Here is a 27344-nt window from a genome sequence, read left to right as displayed (position 1 = left end):
TGCTTGGATTTGACATGGCTAGTTAGTGCCAATATTCAGTGGCCTGCCCAATTAAGTACTTCTAAATATTGGTGGCCAAACCACTGAGTGCAATTTAAACAGGCTGGAGCCTCTCCCGCCTGCTTAAATTGCTTTGAGTACTGACTCATTTTTTAATGAGTAAAATAAAATCCACTTAAACCTAGTCAGAGTTTCTCACATGGCCCTGCCCAATACTCAAAAACCATATAAAAGAGATTGTGAAACCTTTATTTGGGATCATGACCTGGATGGGCATGCCCTAGGATGTCATTGACCTGCACTACCCGAGGGTCATGTACTTTTTGCAGTTTCACAATCTATGGTTGTGGCCAAAGAGGAATTGGTGAGCGCTGCCCATATAATGATGCCACTTTGATGTTCCTCTGTATGTAAATTTTTTTCATACATAGGTTTAGAAAAAATCATATGTACCAGAAATATGTACCAGAAAAAAAATAATTTAATAAGAAAATGCAAAGGGCTCCTTTTACTAAGGTGAACTAGCGGTTTTAGCGCAAGCGCTAAACACTAACGCCTCCATAGAGCTTGCATTAGTATTTTTCATTTAGCGCGTGGCTTGCGCGCACTAAAAATGCTAGCACACCTTAGTAAAAGGAGCCCTAAGTGTGTCTTCAAATTCAGTGTTAACGAACATGTTAGGACAATGAATTTATATATGAATAATAGGTGTGCATAATGTACTCTAAGGCTGAAAGCAATGTGATATTCATAAAGTCTGTGTTTCCAAGTCCTGAGTCACTTATCAATGAAGCAGATGGCTTTAACAATGCATAGATCAGCTTTACTGCTGGGATCAGGTGTTTGAGCAGGAAAGTCAGATTATTTTCAATTCTTTTGTTGTTCAAGCATAAAAAAAATGGATGACAACATTTAACGGAAAACTTTTGTTCAGTTACAAACATTGATCCCAGAAAAAACCAAACATTTTTTTATTTTGTATACCTGCTGTGATCTCAGTATGGCAGCATCTATCTCCTCTGCCTTCTGTGTTATGGTGTCATTCACTAGTCTGTACCGTTCATTGTCCTCCGTCACCATTCTGTCCAGTCCCTCCCTTGCTCTCCAGGGAACTAACTCTAGCAAGGCACTGCTAACTTCATTAAGGGAGTCCAACAATCCTTTGTTGCTCTTTGCCTCTTTTTTCAATTCCTGTGAAATGTCAACAATTATATTTTGTGAGCATTTATACACTTTAGTAGCACATATATAACTCAATGGGGCAAATTCTATAAACGGCATCTCGATTACCACTGTCTAAAAACACCCCGAGGCAAGCTGCCTACATTGTAGGCATTTTTGCAAGCTTAGGGAGCTGCGTAGGGTCACTTAAGCTCGCCCAAGGCTAGGCATGGGTGTGGTTTTACCCAGAAGTGGCATTAGGCAAGTTTAGGTGGCCCTAGGCATCTCCCTAGGATCACAATAGGTGCCTGAAATATTGGCCAGCAAAATGCTGGTTTACATTTCAAATAGATGCGGCCGCTGATCCAATCGCGGCAAGGGAATCTCCCTGAGGCGATCAGTTTAGCAGCAGCAGGAGGAATGCTCACTTCCTCCAGCTAGAACCCCTAAAGTCCCCCCACCCCCGAATGTCCGCAGCAAGAGGAGTGCCAAATTCCTCTTGCCGCCACCACCACACGACATCCCCCAGCAGAAGGGATGCCCACTCCCTTCTTCCAGAACCCCTGAAGTCCCCCCCCCCCCGAATGTCCATGGCAGGAGAAATGCTGAATTCCTCCTGCCGCCACCACCCTGAAATATCACCTGATAGAAGGGATGCCAACTCTCTCTTGCCGCTGGCCCCAACATGCCCCAAAGCCACCAAACACTCCCTGACTCCACCCCACACAACCCGACTCCACCCTGACACTTCCGACACCCCAGATCCCCCTGACACTCCCTGAATGCTCCACTCAACATCCCCCTGAACCCCCCTCCCTGTACCTTTATTCGATGACCGGCATAAGAGATGCCCACTTCCTCCTGCTGGCAGACCTGCCACTGCAAAATGGTGGGCCTTCCCCTTCCCGGTGCATTCTGGGATGCACCGGGGAGAGGCCTAAGACCCTGAATGGCTCATATGCCTAAGGCCCCTCCCATAGGAGGAGCCTTAGGCACCTGGGCCAACTGGAGTCCTAGTCCTCCTTCCCAGTGTATTCAGGATGCACTGGGAGTAGCCTAAGATTCCGATTGGCCATATCCCTAAAGCTCCATGGCTGGGAAGGAGGCCTAAGACTCTGGTTGGCCCAGGTGCCTAAGGCCCCTCCTATGGGAAGGGCCTTAGGTATCTGAGCCAATCCGGGCCTTAGGCCCCTCCCTGGTGCATCCCAGAATGCACCGTGAAGGGGAAAGCCTGACATTTTGCAGTGGCGGGCCTGCCACATACACTTAGGTGTTGCCTGAATGATCACCTGCATATTATGTTACAAGCACCTGAGGAAAATGATGACTGATCTGTGCTGAGTATGTGTGTGCTTTGTTAGTGTGTGTGACTTTGGCACTCTTTCAAATGAATGTAACCCTTGATGCAGTCCAGTTTTGGGCATGATTTTTTTAACTGCTTGAAATAAAGATCATCTTTTATTTGATTTGGAATCTGCTCTTCTTTCCTTTCTGGGCACCTAAGTGTTATCACCCCCTTTACTGAATTATCACCTATATGCCTACATTTCCTGCTATCAAGGTGGTGTTGGGGAAAGCTTTACACTTATATGCATGGGTGTATGTGCATAGTTTAACCTATAATAATTGCACACCTCATATAGCAACTGAAAATATAAGTACCTAATTTCCTGGGTTAATTTTCAAAGTAAAAGTATGCATGCACTTTGTAAATCCAGTAAAATATGCATGCATGCAATTATAAAATTTGGTTTAAATCCCATGGGCCCTGGTATTGACTACTGATCAGGTACCAATCCTTGTTTCTTGTTTTCTAAGATTTTCTCCCATAAGTTAAACTGGTCAAGTGTCACATTTCTGGTCAAGTTACACTAAGCTATGATTAAAGCCAAATCTGTTCTTAATAATAAAAATTAACTTACTCTTTGCCTTTCTTGTGCTTGACTTAATTCATCCCCCTTTGGGATCTGAGCTTCATGTGAAAGTAATTCCATCTCCACTCTGTCAAGCCACCTGCAGAGCTCTGTATGAGTTGACTGCAGCCGGTTTGCCAACTGCAGGGCCTGATCCAAAACCTTGGACACATCAGAACTCAGTTTAGTGATTTCAGAGTATCTTGCTTTGATGCCATCCAACTTCTCTTGAATTACTACAACTTCATCACCTGGAATACAAAAGCATTTCAAATAGTTGTGGGGTTTTTTTTAAATGTAATATAACCTAACAATAAATCTTTCTTTCCTGACCAATGTTTCAAATGTTAGAGTACATGATATGAGGTAGGCTTTTCGAAATTCATTACCTGGACTGACATGGGGTTCTTCAAGTTCTTAAATAAAGTGTCCTTCATGACACAATGCAAAGGTACTTTAATGAATTTGTTTTGTGGTGCTTCACAGTCAAGGAGGTCAAAAAGCTCAAAATGAGATTCCTCCTCAGTTTCTGTTTTGATGGAAAAAACCTGACTCATCTGCCAGACAACACCAGTAAAAGATATACTTGCGTCATTGAAGTGGAGAAGGAGGATCAGAGGGTATACCATAAGGCTGGAAAGTGGAAGGTACACTGGCAAATCCTTATCTGAATGGTTGGAAATATTTGAGTCAGAGTCCTTGAAATACTCCTTGGTAGGTGTATCAGAGATTAAGTGTCAAGAGGAGCGTTGACTGTGCATTGAGGTATAGGTCGATGGTCTGACCCAGCAGATAACTCCTCTGCCAATGAAGAAGCATGCGTCAAGTAGGTCCGTGCCGAACCCGATGCTCAATGTTGAGCAGAGGTGCATGACCTCATCCTCGATCAATACTTTAATGTATCATTGGGCTGGGGCTGAGGTAGGCATGGAAGAAGCCTTCTGTGGTAGTCCCAAAAGTTCTTGTCTGTGCATAGTCCAGATCCTTCTAGAGAGAGAGTGCCAGTACTGAAAGACACATCAGCTTGGAAGCAGTCTGCTGTACCAGATGTCAGGGTGTGGGAGACCTTGATTTTGAGGAATGCCTATAAGGAGACATCAGCTGGATGGAAGGAGAGTGGTCTTCGGTGCATCAATGCTTACTGTGTATCAAGAAAGTCAGTGCTTTGGAGAATGCAGTGTCATACTTAGAAGGGGAAGAATGTTTGTGTTTCTTAGCTTTATTACATACCACAACCCTTGATGCTGGAGGTATAGATGACGATGATGTAGAATTCTATCTGTTTAAGGAGTCCAATGCCCGATGTTTTGGATGCAGTGTCGATGAACTTGGCGCCAATGTTGATGCTTGCATCATAGAAATAAATGCCAGGTTTTGAGTCCCCTACCATGCTTGATGCCAGTGCTGACGCGGTACCAAAAGATTTTGAACTGAAGTTTCCAGGCTTTGATTGACTGCTTTTGCAAGCAGAAGCAGAGGTCACAACGAATGTCCCGATGTTCAGGACCCAGACACTGGACACAGCAATTATGTAGATGAGAGCCTGAAATGGTCTGATTATATCAAAACTATTTTTTAAAGACACCTGGTACTATCTTTGACATGGAGGGGAAAACAGCCTACACTAAGTCAAAGGTCTCAATGGTCCAGGGAGCTTGAGTAATTAGGATGCTGAAAACAGGAGGAATAAAGGGCTTGGAGTGGCTCAAAAGCCAAAAAAACAAAAAGTTGATAACAATGAACCAAAGTCAGATAAAATACCATGACAGGATAAAAAAGAACAAATTATGAGGAAAACAATGAAAATTAAGTATGAGATTGTAAACTTTGTTGAGTGGGGATTCTCTCTTATATGTTTAATGTACAGTGCTGATTACGTCTAGTAGCACTATATAAATAAGTAGTAATACTAGTATTAGTACCTGAAAGTCTATGTTGTGTTAACTGCTGTGACCTGTTGCACAGAAACAGCAGTATATCAAACACTGAATAAACATAAACCTGTCTTCCTCACAGGTTTTTCCAGCTCATGGTTAGCCATCTAAAGGGTGATCTGATCTCTTGCCAGCCCACCAAATGAGTATGCTGTTATGAACAAGGTACACATTTTATCTTGCCCTACCATGCAACAGACACAGCCACAAACATCTCTTTAGGTCTTTTGAGGTCCTTTCCTTAGGTCCCTGGTAATCATCTCTCCAGCAAGGTATAAACTTAAGTTTCCTACTTTGCAGGATAACCAGTTGCAAACCTCTGACTCAGCCCTTGCAATACTGGGGTCATTCCTGGAGGCTCTCTCTTCCCTCTTTGAGCCTCTCCTAACTTGCTTCTGCTCTGGGGTTGTCCTCTGTTGAGCATTCTAGAGCTAGGAGTGCGCTTAAGGGAGATCAGTCTCTTCTCTACACAGCATCACAATTCAAGGCTTGCTAAAAAAGTTACACTGGCTTCCCGTTCATCTCAGGATCCATTTCAAATGTGCCTGCTTTGTGTTTAAGATCTTATTTGGCCTTTTAGTTCCTCTATCTTGGAATGCTCATAGAGCCCATTTTGCCAAAAGTACCCAACGATTCAAACTCTCCTTTCCCTGATATTCAACAAATCTTTTATTTTCAAACTGACAGAATTCTGGAATGGCCTGCCTGTTATGTTAAGGGGTCCAGGTTCCCTTCAATCTTTTTGAAAAAACCTAAAACATTTCTGTTTGCTAATCATTTTGGTAATCATTCCTGCTAGTTTTGTTTCTTCCTCTTGATTTTGTTTTCACCATTCTATCTCTTCTTTTCAGTTCTATGTACTTCAGTATTGTAAACCGAGTCAAGCTCCTTTTGGGGGGGAAGACACGGTCTATAAATCCAAGTTTTAGTTTAGTTTAAGGCTTAATTTAGCTGAATTTCTGCAGCTTTGCTGGGGCAATTTTATAAAGGCACATAGGTGTCTATGTTGGATACAGTTACTGTAATGACTATACTAGGTGTATTGGGGGTTGTAGGGAGTAACAAATAGGAAAATAATCTCTGGTACTTGCTCATGGCGTTAATGATGCCAGAGTATAGCTTTGGTTCCAAATAAACTGTAAATGCAAAGGATAATAAGAAACCATCAGAACCAAAAATCCCAAAAAACATTTTGTTCATTTTTCATCTTTTCTTATATTGCTCCATATCATCTTTTATAAGGTACATGTCGGTAAATGGATAATATTGTCACTGTCTAAGACCAACTCTCACAGATGATAAATGTGCAGTGCTTGGCCCTTCTGTTAAGGCACAGCAGATTAGCACAGTCCGGACAGCCGGAACTTCTCTTGAATACCTAACTTGCTTTACAGGTTACCCCAAATTCTATCATACGAAGCCTTTTTGGAATTGGCAAATATGATAATGTGTCAGATTATTATATTAGCTCTACTGGCTTAAAATGGAACACACTAATTTACTTGAGCATCCATCAGCAAGTACCACAATATGTGATTGAAAGTGTTTTACTTTATGCCCCTCTTCAAAAGTTACACTCTGCGGGGCATTGTGATTTAAACATACCGACAAGGAGGAAAATTAGATTGCAAACAACTAGAGTCAATATTTTCTCGTGCATTGGCCCTGCCGAAGGGAACAGGCTCCCAGGTTATAAAAGGCAGCAAGTAGATGTTAAGATTTTTTTTTAAATTGTTAAAACAACATTTATTCTGTCAAATAAAATATGGATTTTGAAAAATTATTTCATGTTGATGGGGAGGTGATATATGTTTTGTTGACTGATTTTGTATAGAAGTTTGTTATGTGTATTATGTATGTTGATTTTGTAATCCGGTTTGTGAATATAAGTAAATAAACTATAAACTCAGCACAGTTTCACCCTGACCAATGAGGAACCTTTGTTACTTGGCAAAAGTTCTTCTCCCTTGTTTGCTGGAGGAGCTCTAGACCATTCTGTCTAGCCTGAAAGGTTTCCTTCACAGAAAGGGCTCCTTTTACGAAGCCGCATTAGCAGTTTAACGCACGTAATAGCACGCGCTAATTTGCCAGCCACGCTAGTCGCTACCGCCTCCTTTTGAGCAGACGGTAGTTTTTCGGCTAGCATGGGGGTTAGCGCGTGATAAAAAGTTGCATGCAATAAAGCCGCTAAAGCGGCTTCGTAAAAGGAGCCCTAAGTATCTAGCACAACACAAACAGTTTCACTCTTACCAAGAGGGAACCTTTGTTATTTTGGTAAAAATACTTACCCGTGGTTTGTTTAAGGAGCTCCAAGCCATTCTGTATAGCCTGATCCACATTTTGTTTTCGGAACATAATATCTTCTTGAAGCAACTAAGAAGAAATTTCAATTTAACAAGAGTTTTAATCCAAAATTCCCTCTAAATTATAGCTCAGTGCAAAAAAGATAAAATTACTCTTTCAAAAAAAATAAAAACAAATATGAAATACAAATAAACTTAAATGTGAATGAAATATATTAATGAAATGATGAATTAAACGTAAAAGAAATGAAGCTACCAGTAGCTCAGTGTGCTGTTTATTAAGTATGTCGGTATTATAGCCTTGAACGGATAGTGTGCGCAGTTTGTCATGTGCTTCATTCAGCCAGTTCAGCAGTTCAACTTCATCATCTCCAAAAATCTGAGCATTGCAATGTGCCTGCTGCAGCAGTTCACACCTCCGGCTACTTTTTCCCTGGACATCGATGAACCGGGCTTGGACAGAGTCTAATATTTCCTGCACCATGTCTTTATCTTCCCGGGAACTCATCGTCTTTAGAGACTGACCCATAATAACAGCTTGATGCAAATGTTTATTATGGGCCATGATGTCATCTTCTATGGCCTTCATTAGGGCATGAAAATAAGAGAGAAACAGGGAAAAAAATAAAAGGGCAAATAAAAAGAAATATAACTCAGGAACATAAAGTAACATTTGATAATTTACCCTCAAAATTATAAAGAACAATGGGAAAATAGATGTAAAAAAAATCTTAACAAAAAATGACCTATCAAAAGGAATGATTTGCCAACAAAAATATACCATAACCTTACTTTGTGTTGAGAAAGCTGCTGCTGCAGTTTAGCAGCCTGGGTCCCAGTGGGTTCTGAGTTTGCAAGCCTTTTTTCAGTGGTGATAAGCCACTCGTTCAGTGGTTCTATGGTCTCATGGAATTGCTCAGCCACTACAGAGATGCCTTCCAACTGACGATTCCTGTAAACATGCCAAGGGAAAGGTCATTCTACAATGTGGAATGCAGAAACTATTTACCCTAAGCTAGCAATAGTTTATAAACTTCAACAAACTTGGGAACCGAAGTGCAGAAAACTGACAGATTGATCAAGGAGCATGTCCAGCAGAAGAGAAAATCTGTGTTAACAACTTAAAATTATTTTCAAATAAACCAGTTTGTATTATAATTTTGACAAAACAAATGAAGTGTTTATAGTTTGTTAGTGCATGTATGGTTTATTAATATGCCTAAAAAAATGTAGGGGCTTGTTTATTAAAGAATGAAAGAATTTTGTTCTTGACTGACCTAGGATCTTGACTGAAAATGTTTTAGATAAGTTTGTTTACTTATTTGTATGTTGGTTATATGATGATTATGTTTGTATTTTTGTAAACCGCTTAGGTCTAGGTGGGTTAAAATTTTTTTTTTTTTAAACTTAATGTGCGCTAAGTGCAAAGCCCATATGGTAAATGCTTGGGGTGTGGCTAGCAACTGGTCTGCATCTACCACAGAGGGCAGACACTAATTGCAAGATGCATGCACTGGTAAAAAGCAGAGGGAAATGAGCATTAAATACACTTACAGATACCACCCCCCTACACACATACATCCCCTAGTATCAATTGGCTTTCTACCCCCTTCCCTCAAGAACATCAGCATCAATCTCACCCCTCTCCTACCTTAAAATACATAAGAAAGACTCCCATCTTCATCTCGGAAACTTTCTGAAGCACCCAGAAAAGAACCATCCAGTAGCCCGTCTAGGACTTTCTCTGCCTACTGAAATGAACATGAGCTATCAGGCCCCCGCACATTGCTAAGTGAACATCCAGAGAGGACACATCAAAACTCTGTTTTGGGAAGAGCATCCATTCTATGGTCTTGTGAGTCCTTGAGAGCAGCTCTGCCCTTAACTGAGATAGTTGTCTTCCTAGTAACTGCAGCCACCATCTTGGGGGAGCCTGAGGGATGGGGTACAATCTCTGTGAAAAAATGCAAATGACAGTGGCACCTTCTTCAGGAGAGAGATCTTCCATCCAGGCCTCCCTCCCTCCCATTTGATCCCCTCGGTGCTCAGGGGGATTCCTGGGAAAGAACCAACCCTTCCTCCATCAGATCTTCCTTCCAGTTCATTCCCTAATCTCCAGGTTCCTTCCTGGATCGGGATCAACGAACCTTCAGTGTGCTTTAAAGACAAGGCCTTGTACATGGCCAGTGTAAAAACTATAGGAAACTCCAAATTAAATGTAGTCCAAATTAAAAACCTTCCTGTTGAACGACGCATTTGGAACATGAATGTCCTTTTCAGGACAATTGGAAGACCCAAAAAATTTATCCCCTTCCTCTTGTTTTTTCCCTTTCATGTACTTTCTTTCTCACGATTGTAGTTCTCCCCCTTTTTTCCTTATGTTTATGTGCGTCTAAAGTGTACTGCTCTGTCATACAGTAAGTTCCCTGTGCTGTCTATATCTGTCATTTTTTAATGTATTTTATTGTAATGTATACTGCCTTGAAGCCTGATTAGGTGGTATAACACATTTTAAATAAACTTGAAACTAGTCAAATCTAAGCTCAGGCTTCCCCAAGTGAGCTGCAAAACCAACTTTAAACTCCTGGTCTCTCTAATCTGTAAAGCCAATATGTGTGACAATATCAGGACCTGTTGGAGCTCATACTGGGCTACCCTGGGGGGTTGGGGGAGGAGGGACTACAGAGACACATTCACTATCTCTTCCCTGCCTCCTCGTTGCCCTAAGACTACAACAGTAGAGGAAGTCCAGTTGCTGCAGCCCTCACTGAAACATACTGTATCTAGCAAAATATGAAAAGAAAAATAGTAACTCTTTCCTAATGGCTGACAAGTTTCCCTTCCTGAAACAGGGGAAGAGAAGCTGAGGCGCATTGCAGTCCTCACAACTCCAAAATCCCTGGACCAGTGGAAGGAGATAAATTGGAGGAGGACCTGGGTTTAACACCCTCAAGCTTAATGAGACTCCCACAGTTCTCATCCCCAAACTGGCAGACAATTCCCGAGAAACAGACCACAAAAAGAGGTTGTTCTCTATTTTTTCTTCAAATAGCCCCCTGGGATCTACCAGACTAACTCAGACTTCTTAGGCTTACTACATCTACCATCTAATCTAATCTTCGGTAATATACTGGGTCATCTCACATCGGAGCTCGACTCAGTTTACAAATAGTCAGAAGACTAGAATGTACATAAAAGGTAAGGACTAAAGCAAAGTTTAAAATTAGAAATGTATCATAAAAAGGTCTATTTAAAACCGTGGAAGTGGGTCAATAAATATCTATATAAATAAAGGAAATACTCCACTTGCAAACTTAAGAGCACTATTCCAATGGAAGAAAAGGCCTCAGGTATTATTACTAAAATATTACTAAATATCAGCAATACAATATTTGTGGGGAAGTGAAGGTGCATAAAAGCCCTGAAAAAACGGTTGTTACCGTGAAACATTGGTGACTATATCACTGTTACCTACATAATATGCAAAGCTGCTAATAGCCTCAGTCCCGCTAGCACATTCTCACCGGAGATTTTTTGGGTCTCACTTTAATCTTTATTTCATTTTATACTTTTGACATAATTAAGTCAAAACAAAGAAATAATAAAATGCCAGTTCCAACATTAAAATAACACAATAATCTATAATAAGAATTTACATAAGAGAAAGAAAAAAAAACTTCTTTTTCTCAGCATAAAGGCAAAAAAAGAAAAAATTTAACCGATATATAAAGTATACTAGATTGTAACATTAGTCCTCAATTAAAGGGGGAGAAAGCAATACATTTGCTGAATTCTCTAATCAAAAAATACGAGGAAAATAAAAGATGGTAGCAGAGAGGGAACAAGAACCTTATTAAACTGAGCTCGCTTGAAACAGAAATTCTCTCAAGAATTTTTGCTCTTTCCGGAAATTTTTTGGCTGATGATGTGGGTGGAGGAGGTTTGAGCTTTTTAGCTCTGCCGTAATATTACCCGAGGCCTTTTCTTTCGTTGGAATAGTGCTCTTAAGTTTGCAAGCGGAGTATTTCCTTTATTTATTCACTAGTGTTTAAGCCCGTTAGATTAACGGGTGCTAGATGTCTCCTGCTTTTGAACCTGGGCAGGGGCAGAGGCAGAGCCGGAGCGGGAGGGAGTGACGGTGGGAGAGCAATTTCAAAGCTTCAGCAGCGGCGGCTCCTTGACCAATCCGCGCTTACAACGTCCCCACACTTGTGGTCTGGCTGGCTCCCCCACCAAAGCCCTTCGCAGCGGTAGCCCCTCCCGCATCCGTCCCGGCGTCCCAAGCCTCTCCGAAGGCCGGCTCCCACGAAAATGGTACCCCTCTGTCCAAAGCTGCGACGGAAGCCTCCCTCAAGACACATTTCAAGTCTGACATATTGTAATCACAAAACAGAAAATAAAATTATTTTTCTTACCTTTTGTTGTCTGGTCATTATTCATATCATGTAGGGGTCCTAGGCTATGGTTGGCTTTTGATAACTCGCTTGCCAGGGCCCCTTCTTTCTTCTTCCCTCCCTCCATCCCTGCAGCTGAAGACAGGCACCTCCCCCCGGTGGTCTGAGACAGGAGGGAGCAGTTAGGAGAGGGTCTGAGGGCAAAGAGGGGCTCAACAGCACACAACCACCTTTCCTTCCCTCCCTCCATCAGGTGCTCCAGTGGTCTGAGACAGGAGGGAGCAGTTAGGAGAGGGTCTAAGGCTAAAGAGGGGCTCAAAAGCGCCCAACCACCTTTCCTTCCCTCCCTCCATCAGGTGCAGTGAATCCACCAATGTTAAAAGGAGCCGCGTCGAAATCGGAGGCCTGCCACTGCTGTAGCACGTTCCCCTCTGCCTTGGTCCCGCCCCTTCTCTGACATATGGGACCGCGGCAGAGGGAATGTGTTATGGTGGCGGCAGGGCTCTAATTTCATAGCAGCTCCTTTTAACATAGGCGGAGGTGAACTGTACCTGATGGAGGAAGGGAAGGAACGGTGGGCCAAATTTCGGCAACGGCAGGAATTGTTTTGCGGGCCAAGCACCGTGAAACTTTGTTTCTTTAGGCAGCCCCGGTTGTTTACTTGGATTCAATGTGAGCCGGGTGAGGAAGGCCGCCGCAGCCTCGCGGCTAGGTAGGGGGACAACAATGTCGCTTATGCTCAAGCCCCCGCCGCAGCTCCTCTCTCGATCCTGGTGCGGTTCGAGAGGGGAGTCGTGGCGGCGGCTTGAACATAAGCGCTATTGTTGTCCCCCTACCTAGCTGCGAGGCTGCGGCGGGGTTTCCATGGCAACCCGATCGCGGATCTCAGTGTAGGGCCGGGTCTGGTGGCGCCGTGTAGTGCGGAAGCGGGAGGCGGGACCTCAGCACAGCGCCGCCGGCCCCTAGGAGCTCGAGGCCGGCTGCGGACATGCCTGGCGTGGCATGGTGCAGGAGGAACAGTGATCGGTGGAGAGCAGGTGATGACAGTGATAGGTGGCGCGAGGTGGAGAGTAGGTGATGACGTAAAATGTGCGCATGCGCACTCGTGTTTTCGGGACGGATCAGGGAACACGTTTTTTTTAGTGCGCATGCGCGGCCTAGCATTTTATTATATTAGATAAAAAGGTCTTGCATTGTTAATGGTTAGTGGACTCTGCAGGTAAATTTTTTAGATATTGTGAAAATAGCAAGGTTTTTAAGGTTTTCTGGAATATTTGTTGTTGGCCAATCATTCTAATAGGATCCGGTAGTCCATTCCAAATCCCAGCCTAAGAAATATTGGGTAGCTAAAGGACTGCACAGGAGAAAAGCTCACTCTAAAGTCAGTAGTTTTCAGTCTCCATTTGATAGCATAAGTGCAAAACCCAAGCATCTGGGCTAGTATGGAGGGACAGTAAGGAAGGAAACATTTCAGGTGGGACTCAAATTCCATGAAGGAAGAATCACAGGGCAGGGGGAAACCCCCCCCCCCCTAAAATGGCCACTTTTCCCCACATTTTTGTGTGAGAGAAACGCTGGAGAGCAAGAAGCTGTTAGCAGCTAAGAACAAGGAATAAAAACACCAAAAAAGTAAATTATGTTGTCTATTCCAAAAGCTCCGTAATAGGAAGAAACACAAATGAGCAGCCACTTCTCCAGTACCTCAAAATACCAACAGGCATTTACGTGTCAACTCTAGAGTCTGAAAGGCATAACGCTGTCAGTTTCAGAGACCAATTCTGCGTTTTCATGTATAATAAGTTTGTAAAAATATGCAGCTTAGTCTGCAGTCCTCAGAGGCAACCCGGCATTTCAGTGCCTGTTAACTATGAGTCTTGGACCAGTTCTGAGTTCAGCTGCTGTCTAAAGGAATGCTTAAGTTCCAGGTCTGAGTCAGCACCTCCACGCCTGTAATTTCTCTTCAACTTCTGTGTTTATTCTTTGCCTCCATTTCTGTACAACTAAAATCGTAAAATCCAGTGTCTGAATCAACACTCCCCTGCCTGAGCTTTAATTTGACACCATGTTGTACAATGGCAGAACCTCCAAGTCTGTGCCTCAGCTATACATAGATGTCATGCTACCAAAATCCAACAGAGAAAGAAAGAACAAGTGGAGAGTGGGATACAACACATCAGCCTTGAGACAATTTTTTATTTTTATAAACTCAAAATAAATACAGAAACACGTGAATAAAAAACACATGTACAAAAAGTCCTATAAACGTGAAAGGATCCCATTGATGACCTGACACAGTCCATGTTTTAGCCCCCAGGTGGAGGCCTGCCTCAGGGGTGTGTCTATTGGTCTATTAGGTGTCACACTGCGGGAGACCTTTGTATACCCCGTTGCTTGAGTTTTGGGGCTTTTCTACGAGCATTACATATGCTTACAGTCCTTTTAAAGATTGTTTTACAGTTTGTATTCCCAGCACTGGAATGACACCTAGTGGACCAATAGACACACCCCTGGGGCAGGCCTCCACCTGGGGGCCGAAACACGGACCATGTCGGGTCATCAACTGGATCCTTTCACTACAAGGACATCACGTTTATAAGACTTTTTATACATGTGTTTTTATTCATGTATTTATTTATTTATTTTGAGTTTATAAAAATAAAAGATGGTTTGTCTCAAGGTTGACGTGTTCTATCCCGCTCCCCACCTGTTCATTCTGTTGGATTTTACGTGGGGTTTCTGTTCCCTTTACTTTGTTCTACAGATGCTACCAAAATCAGCATTCCAGGCAGCAGCTCTGTTTCTGTAATATTCTGTGCTTCAAGTTCAGTTGAGCACCATGCTGTAAAAGTTAGCATTCTATTCAATACACCATGCCTCAAAAATTCTCTGCCTTAGCTTCAACTGAATGCATTGCACCTCTGTGCCTGCAAATTCTATGCCCTCGCCTCAGCTTCTGTTTGCAGAAGATCAGCCTCAACACCTCTCAGCTTGTAAATTCTGTGCCTTAGGTCCTGTGTTGGAAAGTCCAGACAATCTCTGTAAAGAAATTCAACCCAAAAGGAAATGAAGGGGGAAAAAAAGGAAAGGGACTTAGACTCTTACGTATAGTGGAGTAGCGAGGGTAGGAGGGGCCCAGGGTGGTGGAGTGCCCTCACGCCCTCCTCTCCCCCCACTGTTCCTTCCTGTCCCCCCTCCCCACACTCAAGCTCTCTCTTCCCCCCATGTATTTCTGTAAATCTTCACCAGCATGAGTGGCTTCTCTAGCATGCTGCTCACACCAGCGTTGGGTTTCCCTCTGACATCACTTCCTGGCCCCATGACTCAGAAGTGATTCAAAGTAGAGAATGACACGGTGACAGAATTTATCACCGTTCCCGTCCCCGTGGATAACCGCGGGAAATAATCCCATGTCATTTTCTAGTGTCTATTTCAATCTCAATCCTTCTACACCAGCATTCTTCAAAGCAAAGCTTGTGGGTCAGTGGTTGTGGCCATTCATACTCTGATTCTTCCCTCTCTCCTTAAAGAATGACATGAAGATGGTTTCCCGCGGTTATCCGCGGGGACGGGAACGGTGATGAATTTTGTCACCGTGTCATTCTCTAAAAGGGGAACCAGGCCAGTGCAAGCAAGAGGTAGAAGTTGCTTGCGCTGGTGAACATTTACAGAGGTACATGGGGGAAAGGGAGAGCATGAGCAAGAGTGGTGGAAAGGTGCCCACATCAAGATGGCGCCTGTGGCGGTTGCGCCCCTTCCCCCCCTTACTATGCCACTGAGTATAGTTTGCCCATTAGTGTGGGCAGACTAGATCGGCTGTAGCCCTTTTCTGCCGTCATGTTCTATGTTTCTATGATTATCCAACAAAAATGGGACCAACTCATTGTTAGATAAGTGAAAAATCGGATAACACAGAAAACAATGATAACCCTTTAAAAATACATAGAAAAAATGATTCCCCCACTGCAAAAAAGGGGACCCAGGTCCAAAAATTGCTGCATATACTTGAAAAGCATGGCCTCGGCTAAAAAAACAGGACTTCTTGTTTTCCAGCTTCACATAAGAACATAACATAAGAACATAAGCAGTGCCTCCGCCGGGTCAGACCATAGGTCCATCCTGCCCGGCAGTCTGCTCCCATGGCGGCCCAAACAGGTCACGACCTGTCTGAATCACCAGAAGGAGCTCCCTTGCCACCTTGGTTTCTCATTGAAGTCCTATCTTCCCATCGAAGTCCTAACCCTCCGGTCTTGCACATGCACGACCTGGTTGGGTTTCTATACTTATTACCTGGTTAGCTTTCTATACTTGTGTTACATCCCAGCTCCTCCCTCAGTATCCCTCGATCCCTTTATCCCTCAGGAATCCGTCCAATCCCTGTTTGAATCCCTGTACCGTACTCTGCCTGATCACTTCCTCCGGTAGCACATTCCAAGTGTCCACGACCCTTTGGGTGAAAAAAAACTTCCTTGCATTTGTTTTGAACCTATCTCCCTTCAGTTTCTCCGAATGCCCCCTCGTACTTGTTGTCCCCTTCAGTCTGAAGAATCTGTCCCTATCACCCTTTCTATGCCCCTCATGATCTTGAAGGTCTCTATCATATCTCCCCTGAGCCTCCTCTTTTCCAGAGAGAAGAGCCCCAGCCTATCCAACCTCTCGGCGTATGGGCAGTGTTCCAGCCCTTTTACCAGTTTCGTTGCTCTCCTTTGGACTCTCTCAAGTACCGCCATGTCCTTCTTGAGGTGCGGCGACCAATACTGAACGCAGTATTCCAGATGTGGACGCACCATCGCTCGATACAATGGCATGATGACTTCCCGCGTCCTGGTTGTTATGCCCCTCTTTATGATGCCCAGCATCCTGTTGGCTTTTTTCGAGGCTGCTGCGCACTGTGCAGATGGCTTCAGTGATGCATCCACCAGCACACCCAAGTCTCTCTCAAGTCTGCTGTCTCCCAACAATGCCCCCCCCCCCAATTTATAGTTGAACAACGGGTTCTTTTTCCCTATATGCATGACCTTGCATTTTTCCACGTTAAAGCGCATTTGCCATTTGTTTGCCCAGTCTTCCAGCTTGTCCAGGTCCCTTTGCAGGTCCTCACACTCCTCCCTGGACCTAACTCTGCCGCACAGTTTGGTATCGTCTGCAAATTTTATAACCTCGCACTTTGCCTCCTTTTCCAGGTCATTGATAAATATGTTGAAGAGTAACGGCCCCAGCACCGATCCCTGTGGCACACCGCTTGTGACTCCCCGCCAGTCAGAATATTGGCCCTTCACTCCGACCCTCTGCAGTCTACCCGACAACCAGTGCTTGATCCATCTGTGCACATCCCCTCCCACCCCGTGGTTCCACAGCTTCCTAAGCAGCCTTCCATGTGGCACCTTGTCGAAAGCCTTTTGAAAATCGAGGTAAATGATGTCTATGGGTTCCCCATTGTCCACCTGACTGCTTATTCCCTCAAAGAAGTTAGGCACGACCTTCCCTTACAGAATCCGTGCTGGCTTGTTCTCTGTAAGCCATTCCTCTCGATGTGCTCGCAAATGCCATCCTTGATCATAGATTCCACCATCTTCCCTATAATTGAAGTCAGGCTCACCGGCCTGTAATTCCCGGGGTCACCCCTCGATCCCTTCTTGAAGATAGGTGTGACATTCGCCAATTTCCAGTCCTCTGGTACCTCACCAGTTTTCAAGGATAGGTTGCAAACATGCTGGATTGTGCCCGCTATTTCTTGTCTTAGTTCCTTCAGAACCCTTGGGTGGATTCCATCCGGGCCTGTTGATTTACCGCATTTTAACCTGTCTATCTGTTTGAGGACATCCTCCTTACTTACCTCTATGTGCTCCAATTTTTCGGCCTGTTCCCCACTTATGAGCTCCTCTGAGTCCGGTATATTAGATGTGTCTTCGCTCATGAAAACCGACGAGAAGAACGTGTTCAACCTCTCAGCTACCTCTTTATCCTCCTTAATCACTCCCTTCCTATCCCCATCATCCAACGGCCCCACCTCCTCTCCTCGCTGGTCGCTTCCCCTTTACGTAACTGAAGAATGCCTTGAAGTTTTTTGCCTCCCTGGCCAGCCCCTCTTCATATATCCCCTTTCGCTTTTCTAACCTCTCGGTGGCATTCCTTTTGGCATTTCCTGTGCGCCTGGTGATTTTTCCTCTGTTGGGTCCTTTTTCCATCTCCGGAAGGATACTTTTTTGTCATTTATTGCCCTCTTTACTTCAGTTGACATCCAAACCGGGTCCTTTGATCGCTTGTTCTTGCAGCCTTTCCTGAAACTGGGGACGTACATTCTTTGTGCTTCCTCCAGGCGCTTCCCACAGTCTCCATCCTAAAGATGTTTCTGAGCTTCCTCCCCACCATTTCCCTCATAGCAACATAGTTCCCTTTCTTGAAGTTGAGCGCAGTTGTTGCGGTCCTCCTTACTATGGGTGTCCCCCTTTCTAATGTGAATCTGATCGCGTTGTGATCACTGTTGCGATCACTGTTGCCTAGTGGTCCTCCCACTTCTACCCCTCTTGCAGGCCCCCTAATCCGTTTAGGATGAGGTCAAGAGTAGCACCCCCTCGCGTCGGTTCTTTGACAAGTTGCTCCATGAAGCAGTCCCTCACAGCTTCTACAAATCCTGTTTCCCTAGTGCAGTTGGAGTGACCCGTACTCCAGTCTATTCCCGGGTAGTTGAAGTCCCCCATCACTGTTACACTTCCAGTCCTGCATTCCTGTCTCAGTTCCGCTTCCAAGTCGTGTCCGACTCCTTCTGGCGTACCAGGTGGGCGATAGTACAGCCCCAGTTTTATGCCTGCACCCTTGTTTCACGGCAATTTGACCCATAGCGATTCCAGCCCCTCTGCCTTCGTTGCCATATCCATCCCGACAGAGTGGATAGAGTCCTTTATATATAGTGCTATGCCTCCCCCCTTCTTGTGTGTCCTGTCCCTCCTGTAGAGCTTGTACCCCGGCAGCGCCACATCCCATTGATTTTCCTCTGTCCACCAGGTTTCTGCAATTCCAATTATATCTAGTTCACCCATCTTGGCCATGAGGCTTCTTGCATTTGCGTATAAGCACCGCAGGTCCCGTAGGTCCCGTCGTTTTTCCTCCACCTCTGCATTTACCTGGGCCGCCTGCCCTTGGATTTCGGGCAGTTCTCCCGTTCCCTGTGCTTCTGCTTTGCCCTCAGCCTTTACCCTCTTAGCTTTCAGCTTCCCCACATTCCCGCAACCCCACTTCCCGCTTTTCCTCTGGTTTTCTAGCCCTACCGGCCCCCTCCCTGGGCTATCATCCCTTGAGCCTCTGTTTGATCCCCCTCGCCTTGTGGTACCTCTATATTGCCTTCAGCTTTCGCCCTCGTGCCACCCAGTCCCCCTGTGTCTCCATGCCCCTTAGTCTTCTCCCAGCAAGCTCACTTTACCTGATGTTTCCCTCGCTGTCCTGATCATAAGATCCTCCCGGTCCCTCTGCTTCCTCCCTGCAGTCAGCCCGTTCAGCATCTGTTCTGGATACTGTTGTCCGAAGCGTCAACATCAGATCAGCTGTCGGCTTTCCCCCTCTCCTCAGTTTAAAGCCCTCTCGATCTCCTTCCTCACATTGGCTGCCAGTAGTCTAGTTCCCCGCTGTGCTCAGTTGGCAGGCCGTACCGCCGGTAGAGCTTGCTCTTTCCCCAGAAGGACGTCCAGTTCCTCACAAAGTGAAAGCCCTCCTCCTGGCACCATCTCCTCAACCATGCATTCACAGCCTGGAGTCTGCCTGCCTCTTTGCATCTGCTCTCGGTACAGGCAGGATCTCCGAGAATGCTATCCTCCGTGTGCTCCGCTTCAGCTTTCGTCCCAGGACCCTGAACTGGTCAGTCAGTGTGGCCATGCTGAAGTATCCTCCGGCTCACATCATTCGTTCCGACGTGGATTATTACCGCAGTCTCCTCTGTCTCTGCTCCGTCCAGGATCCTCTCGATCCTATCAGTGATGTCCTCGTGTCTTGGCCCCTGGGAGACAAGTCACTAGCCGGTCCTCCCTTCCTCCAGCTACGTGACTGTCTACCTCTCTCAAGATCGAGTCTCCCACCACAATAGCAGACTTCCCTTTCTTCAGCAACCTCCTCTGCCTCAGGTCCGTGACCTTGGTGTAGTGCGGTGTCTCTCCCTCGGGGTCCCGGTGAGTCGCAGTCTCCTCCTCTTGCGTGGTTCCTCCGCTAGGTCCTTCCCCGGTGTCGCCTTGTGGATCCTGGGGTCTCGTCTGCCGACATCCGTCTGTGCAGCTGCTTAGGTCCCGTTCCTCCACCTTCCTATAGGCCTCCTCGATGAATCTCTCGAGGTCCCTCACCTGGTCCACAAATGGGGCCTGCTCCGTCTGTGTTTCTGGTTGACCAGCTCGTCTCCTCTGTGGTGCGCAGTCCCTCCAGTTCCTGGACCCTGACCCTCAATCTGCCGACCTCCATCCTCAGGCTTCCAGTTCCTGACACCGACTGCATATGTACTCCCGCCTTCCCAAGGGGAGGTAGTCGTACATATTGCACTCTGTGCAGTATACCGGAATGTACCTCTGGGATCCTGGGTCCTCCATCGCTCTCGTAAAGTGCTGGTGTGCTCCTGCTGATTGGAGGCCTGTTATTTTGTTAGCTTCAGAATCCAACTGTCGTCACTGCAGCGCTTCACAAAGGCGCGCCCTCGTCGGCGCGCCGTTGGCGCTGTGCTCTTTTAAATGTTCCCTTTCGGTCAGGGAGAGGGGGGAGCAGGGCTCCCACGCTGCCTCTCATTCGGGAACAATCTGGATACGCTGTCTCCCGCTGGTGGCCTGAAAGGGGGCCGGCTGGCTGCTGTGCTCTTTTAGATGTTCCCTTTCGGTCAGGGAGAGGGGCGGAGCAGGGCTCCCACGCTGCCTCTCTTCGGGAACAATCTGGATATGCTGTCTCCCGCTGGTGGCCTGAAAGGGGGCCCGGCTGGCTGCTGTGCTCTTTTAAATGTTCCCTTTCGGTCAGGGAGAGGGGCGGAGCAGGGCTCCCACGCTGCCTCTCTTCGGGAACAATCTGGATACGCTGTCTCCCGCTGGTGGCCTGAAAGGGGGCCGGCTGGCTGCTGTGCTCTTTTAAATGTTACCTTTCGGTCAGGGAGAGGGACGGAGCAGGGCTCCACGCTGCCTCTCTTCGGGAACAATCTGGATACGCTGTCTCCCGCTGTGCACTTTTTTTTTTAACTTATTGTAACAACATTTTATTGAATTTTATCAAATACAAAATCATACATAGTGAAGTCATGTGAGGTTAAACATTTAAGGCTCCTTTTATGAAGCCGCATTAACGGCTTTATTACATGCACATTTTTAGCGCGTACACAGATGAGGCTGGACTCATTTTAGAGCACTGGTCTTTGACCCAGGGGCTGCGCGCGTGAGCGGACTGCTGGGCACGATGGACCACTGGTCTGACCCAGCAGCAGCAATTCTTATGTTCTTATGAAACCTTCTGTAAGAGTTCATACAAAGCCTTACTGAAACCTTGCAAATTATATCAAAGGTTTCAGGATGGGAATGGTAAATGTACTGGAGGGCACAACCTGAGAGCCCCTGTAGAGAATCTTGCCACATCTGGGTGAGAGGTCAGAGCATGCTCTCCCTCCCTGAGCTCGGAAGCATGAAAAGCCTGCTATCTACACTTTTAGTGATCGACCAACAGGCCCTTCTCAAGTCTCTCTTGCAAAAATTCCAGGACTACTGAGATCAGGGATTGTAAGGGTTCTGCATCAATCTTAGCACCGCTGTCAGAAAGTCTTCCAGGCCTTAGCATAGGTCGCCACCATTGAGGGCTTCTTGGCTCTAAGCAGAGTGGAAACAACCACCTCCGACTATCCTTCCTTACTAGGGCCACTCACTCAAGAGCCTTGTCTTAATCCCAAAGTGTTCTGGACTTTCTATGGGGACTGGACCCTGTGTAGGAGATCCTTCAATCTGAGGCCTTCATCTCTTTGTAGGCGAACTAGGTCCACATACCACGGTCTGCGGGGCCAATCGGCACCACTAGGACAATCAGCCCCAGTGACTCACAATCCTGTGAATGACTCAACCTAGCATAGGTCACAGGGGAAATGCGTGCAAGAGCCCCTTCTTCGGCCACAGATGGACCAACACATCCAACCCTGAGTTTCTAGGCTCATATCTTCAGGTATAAAAGCGATCCACCTTTGTGCTTGCTGCTAAGGCCATGAGATCCATCAGTGGGCAATGATGTCAAATGCTTGTGAGGAGAGTGACCACTCCCCTGAGTCAAGCATCTGCCAACTGAGATAGTCAGCCTGAGCATTCTTCACTCCCATAATGTGTGCTACTGAGAGAGCCTGCAGATGAGTTTCTGCCCTCGGAAAGAGGAGCTGAGTCTCTAGACATAACAGGGCACTCCTGATGCCTCCTTGTCGGTTGACGTAGGTCACCACTGTCGCATTGTCCAAGAACACCCTGCCTGTCTTGCCTTCTGGGACTTCTCCAGGGCCTGCAATGCCAGGGCAATGAGTTCCAGGTGCTTTATGGACCACTTTTGCTGAGTTGGGGGGGCCAATGACCTTGAACTGGGTGTCTGTTGCAATGACACCCCTCCTCAACTGTAAAGGCTGGCATTGGTTGTCAATATCTCCCATGAGGGTATATGGAGTAGCATGCCCTTTGAGAAGGAAGCTGTCTGCAGCCATCACTGAAAGCTGTTCCTTGCATCTGGTGTCCACGGAAACATTTGCTGAAGTGAATCTGTCTGGGAGACCAGCAGGATAGGAGAGAGTCTAAGGACCTGCAGATATTGCCACGCCATCAGAGCCAGTCTCAGTAGTAGGTCAAATATCAATTTTGGGAGTTTCTCTCTACGTGGCTCTGGAAGAAAAATCTGGTCTATAGCCATATCAAACAGAGCTTCCAGGTACTCCAAGTGCTGGGTTGACTCTAAGTGACTCTTCTTGAAGTTGACGATCCATTCCAAGTCCTGTGGGAGTTGGATCACTCTTGAGACTGCCAGTTCACCCTCTTCCGTGGATAGGGCCCTGATCAGCCAATTGTTCAAATATGAGTGTATTTGGATCCTAGCCTTGTGTAGGTATGCTGCTACCATCACATCACCTTGGTAAAGGTGTGAGGCGCTGTGGCAAGGCCAAAGGGTGACGGAGAATTGAAAATGCTACTACAGTACATGGAACCGCAAGTACGTTCTGTGAGCTGGAACAGAGAGGAAGGCCCCCCCCTGTCAATTCAAAGGGGGCAAAAAATTCCCCAGGTGTCACTGCCACAATGATCGAACAGTCTCCAGTTGAAAGCACGGTACTTTCAGCGCAGCACTGACCAACCTGAGCTCCAGAATTGGCCTCTAGTGGTCTGAGCCTTTCTTTGGCACCATGAAGTATAAAGAATATCTGCCTGAGTCCGAGTCTTCGTCCAGAACTGGCTCTATGGCGAGCAGATCCAAGAGCCTTTGCATGTTTTGCAGAGAAAAAAGCCCAAGTGACAATTTTGGGATATTTTTGTGTTTTGAACATGCCCTGTTAGTGTGATAAATAGTACAAATCATTATAGTTATCTACACTTCTTATTCAAAACAGATAAAATGGAATACAGATGATTCAGACAGAGACAACAAATTAGATTCTAGGATTATTTTTTTCCCACTGCATATCACAAAATGGTTCTCTGTATGATATTATAGGGATAACAGAAAGATAACAAAAGGGAACTACCATGTTGACACATTTCAGTGCCGTGTGTGTTTTTAAAATTTTGTGTGAAGGTTTTCAAAACAGTAACTACAGATACCTTGTTTCTGCTTTACTGAGCAACGCATCCCATCTGGAGCCCAAGGTGTCCAGCTGCTTTAAGATCTTCTCTTTATCTGCAGGCTCTGCTGATGCTGCAATTTTCTCTCCTTCTCGCCTAATTACCTCAACAGTTGGTCTGCGGTCATCTAATAACCTCTGGAGCAACTAAAAGTCAAGCAATCAGAAAAAAAAAATAAAACAAAATTACGATAAAATTGTTTTCCAGAGATCTGGGCCTGAACCTAGTACTTACTGCCTGTGTGGTAAATGTTTTAGTCAGTGAAACATATTTTGTATATTCCCTGATAAGTATCAATCTATGTCTAACAATATCTTAAAATAGAAGTTACTTCTTACACTGATGACTTATGAGTAGAGATGAAAAGAACAGCTGAAGGTTTAAGCTAGATAAATTTAGTTATTCAGCTTGTCATTTCTGGACAAAGCTAACAAGATATGTTTGCCTAACATTTTTACATCTATTTGCCTTGACTCTATTTGAGCTAAATTTGATAAATGGTTGCATGTGTGTTTGATGTGTCAAGTGGGGCTTAGATGGCAACTCTGGCTGTGAAGAACTAGGGCTAGTACTGGGCAGATGTGCATCTGGGAAGTCTGTATCTCATATGGCAATTCGATTTGTGATGGGCTGGAGAGGGCTTTAGAGGGAAATTCCAGTAATCTGGAATGTGAGGACTGTGCAGCTTTCATAGTTAAGTGATAAATAAATAACTTAACTATGAAACAAGTCTAAGTCTTCTTAATGTATATTTGTTTCAAAGAATATCACTATAACCTTTTTGTTATTAGTTATTTTTTTTAGCCCAGCAGTTCCTTCTTGCTTCTTTTGGGTTTTCAGCTTAATCAGAATTAGCCTCTTGCAACATAAATGATTTTGAGCAATTTACTTAGCCCTCCATTGCCCCAGATGCAAAACTTAGATTGTGAGCTCACTAAGGACAGAGAAAGTAACTGCAAACTGAATAGTGGGGAAACTTAGTACTTTGGATCTAAAAAAAAATGTACAGGTACGGTAAAAGTCAGTCCGAATAAAGTGATCTGTTTATTTCTGTTTTTAATTCTATATTAAAAATTGTTCAATTACAAACAAAAGAAAGGAAACATCAATAAACGTTCCATACTTTTTGTTCCTGTATCTGAGCTTTCACCACTTTGAATTCTGCAGAAGGGGGTTTCTGGTTTGCCACAAGATCTTCTGTATCAGTGAGCCAGCTAAGCAGAGACTCAAGGGCATCCTGAAACCTCCCACAGTGGAGAAGAGCTTCTTGCAATTGGGCTGCCCGTTGAGCAACCTGTAAGAAATAATACAACTTTCTTGATACTTTTACACTGCTGAACAGTTGAGAAATTATAACTAGAACTAGAAATGTAGGCATATAATTCTGAAGAGTGGTGATGGTGATTAATGTGTGTTGTCCCTGAACACATCCAAAGAGCTGGCAAAACTTCTGAGATGGATATTAATGGAAATCTATTAAATAGCAGTACAAAACTTCCCATGGTCCAAGCTTATCGTACTGTCATCTACAGCAGTGGTTCCCAACCCTGTCCTGGAGGACCACTAGACCAGTCGGGTTTTCAGGATAGCCCTAATGAATATGCATGAGAGAGATCTGCATATAATGGGGGAGGCAGGCATGCACATCTGCTCCATGCATATTCATTAGGGCTATCCTGAAAACCCGACTGGCCTGGTGATCCTCCAGGACAGGGCTGGGAACCACTGATCTAGAGCAGTAGTTCCCAACCCTGTCCTGGAGGACCACCAGCCAGTCAGGATTTTGAGATAGCCCTAATGAATACATGAGAGAGATTTGCATATAATGGAGGAGGCAGGCCTGCAAATCTGCTTTATGCGTATTCATTAGGGATGTCCTGAAAACCTGACTGGCTGGTGGTCCTCCAGGACAGGGTTAGGAGCCACTGATCTAGAGCCTATGGGGCTCATTTTAAAAAAAGATAAGACATCCAAAAGACAGCATATACCAGCACTTAGACATCTTACTAATCAAAATGTCCAAGTGGGCAATTTTGAAACTGGCTTTCTAGATGTCTTTCTGGTTGTTTTGTCCCCGGTGAATCTAAATCTTAAGGGGGCGTATTAAAGGGTTTTTTGGGCAGGATTAGAGCAGGCTTAGCACTTGGACATTTTACAGTGATAATTAAACATTTTACAAAATGTCCAGAGTACCCAAACTGACCAGATGACTACTGAAGGGAAGAATATGGTCCATACACTCCCCAAGTGGTCACTGACCCCCTTCCCGCCCCCCAAATATTTGCATGAAACGGTACACATTTTGTCTGTATGACAGCTGCAGATACCATGGCCAGAGAGTAGAGCTGCAAACAGGTCTCTGGAGTAGCCTGGTAGGTAGTATAGTGGACTGCGGGAAGGTGCATATGCCACCCAAACTAGTACACTTGTGGTAGGAAGTGTGAGCCCAGCAAAAAAAACACTGCACTGTCATATAAGTGATGCCTGCAGGCATAAGGGCTATTGGGGTGGAAGACAGGTGGGTACAGTAGGTTTGGGGGAGTTCTGGAGGGCTCACCAAATATACAGGTGTCATGATGAGATGTGTACCTGGCACCCTTAATGTGACGATCACAGCAATGCCCCCTAGGGTGCCCCACTGTTCTGCTGGCATGTCTGTGTGGCCAATTTATTAAAAATGCTGATCCCTCCTACATGCAAATGACTTGTTTTGGACATTTTAATATGGACAGGGTGGGGGGTTGGGGTTCTATAATGGCAAAAAGAATTTAAGACATCTAGCTGGACAAAACATCTAGCTGGGCCATTTTCAGAGGTGGGGAAGACATCTTGCAGGTTCAAATATGGACATTTTTTCCACCCAATTTTTGGACTTTTTCTCAAAACATTCAAAGTTGGACTTAAGATGTCCTATCAAAAATGCCCCTCTAAGTGCATTGTCTGGACAATATACAATACTTGAACAAATTATAAATCATTCCTAAGGGTTTTTTTTCCCCCCTATCGCATCATATGATAGGATCAGCAAAAATAACAAAAACCCTCATCACAGTAGCTTCAATTGTAGTTAAGAGTTTTATCATTCTTCACCCTCACATTTCAGAATCAAGTACCATTAGGTAAAATTTCAAAACTAAGAAAATTCCCTTAGATACAGCACTTTTCAATTTCAAAATAGTCTAGAGCATTACAGAAGGGATGGGCAACCTCAGTCCTCGAGTGTCACAATCCATTTGGGTTTTTAAGATTTGATTTACACATACTGCTTTCATTGACTGCAAATTGATGTTGTGCATATTCACTGTGGAAATCTTGAAAACCTGACTGGATTGTAGCTCGAGGACAGTGATTGTCTGACCCCTGCACTAAAAGAACTTTAATTTTTTTTTTTTTTAATGTAAAATGATATGGCTGTACTGACTCAGCAATCCAAATGGAGATTTAAAAAATGACACGTATTATAACTTATTATAAGCTGTTTTAATAGTCCAAAAACTATTTTGCCCTTGTAAGAAAATTCTGATGCAATAAATATGAAAAACACGATAAAACATTCACAATAAAGCCTTTAATGCTGGTATATCAATTAGAATCACCTTCTTATTAAGAGTATTCCACCGTGCATTAACATCTTCCAGGTCATGTTCAATGTTCTGGGTGTTGGTGCTCTTAGCTGCACTTTGAATGAGTCCTTGGCCTAACCAATTTACCTCTTGTAACTGGACTTGCAATGGTTCAATCTCTTCTTTTTGAAATTCCTGAAACAGAAAAGGAAATATAAGGGTGGTTTGAAAAGTCTGGTAAAAACAAAAAGATTTGTATAAATTAAAAAAAT

General features: G+C 44.8%; 1 protein-coding gene across 11 annotated transcripts in view; it reads right to left on the bottom strand.

Moving 5' to 3' along the window:
* Positions 1 to 27344, bottom strand: part of DST (dystonin) — an 883569-nt gene that overhangs the window by 199346 nt on the left and 656879 nt on the right. For all 11 annotated transcript variants that reach the window (XM_033936420.1, XM_033936427.1, XM_033936422.1 and 8 more), the window contains 8 exons: positions 27106 to 27267; positions 24633 to 24803; positions 23489 to 23655; positions 8104 to 8263; positions 7568 to 7894; positions 7297 to 7381; positions 3084 to 3325; positions 985 to 1191 (listed from right to left, as the gene is read on the bottom strand). In XM_033936420.1, coding sequence (XP_033792311.1) covers positions 985 to 1191; positions 3084 to 3325; positions 7297 to 7381; positions 7568 to 7894; positions 8104 to 8263; positions 23489 to 23655; positions 24633 to 24803; positions 27106 to 27267 — 1521 coding nt within the window. The remainder of the gene's footprint in view (positions 1 to 984; positions 1192 to 3083; positions 3326 to 7296; positions 7382 to 7567; positions 7895 to 8103; positions 8264 to 23488; positions 23656 to 24632; positions 24804 to 27105; positions 27268 to 27344) is intronic.

This window comes from Geotrypetes seraphini, chromosome 3 (assembly GCF_902459505.1).
Source record: "Geotrypetes seraphini chromosome 3, aGeoSer1.1, whole genome shotgun sequence".
Lineage (NCBI taxonomy): Eukaryota > Metazoa > Chordata > Amphibia > Gymnophiona > Dermophiidae > Geotrypetes > Geotrypetes seraphini.
The sequence above is the reverse complement of the archived record's forward strand: the minus strand, read 5'-3'. Positions and strand labels throughout refer to the sequence as shown.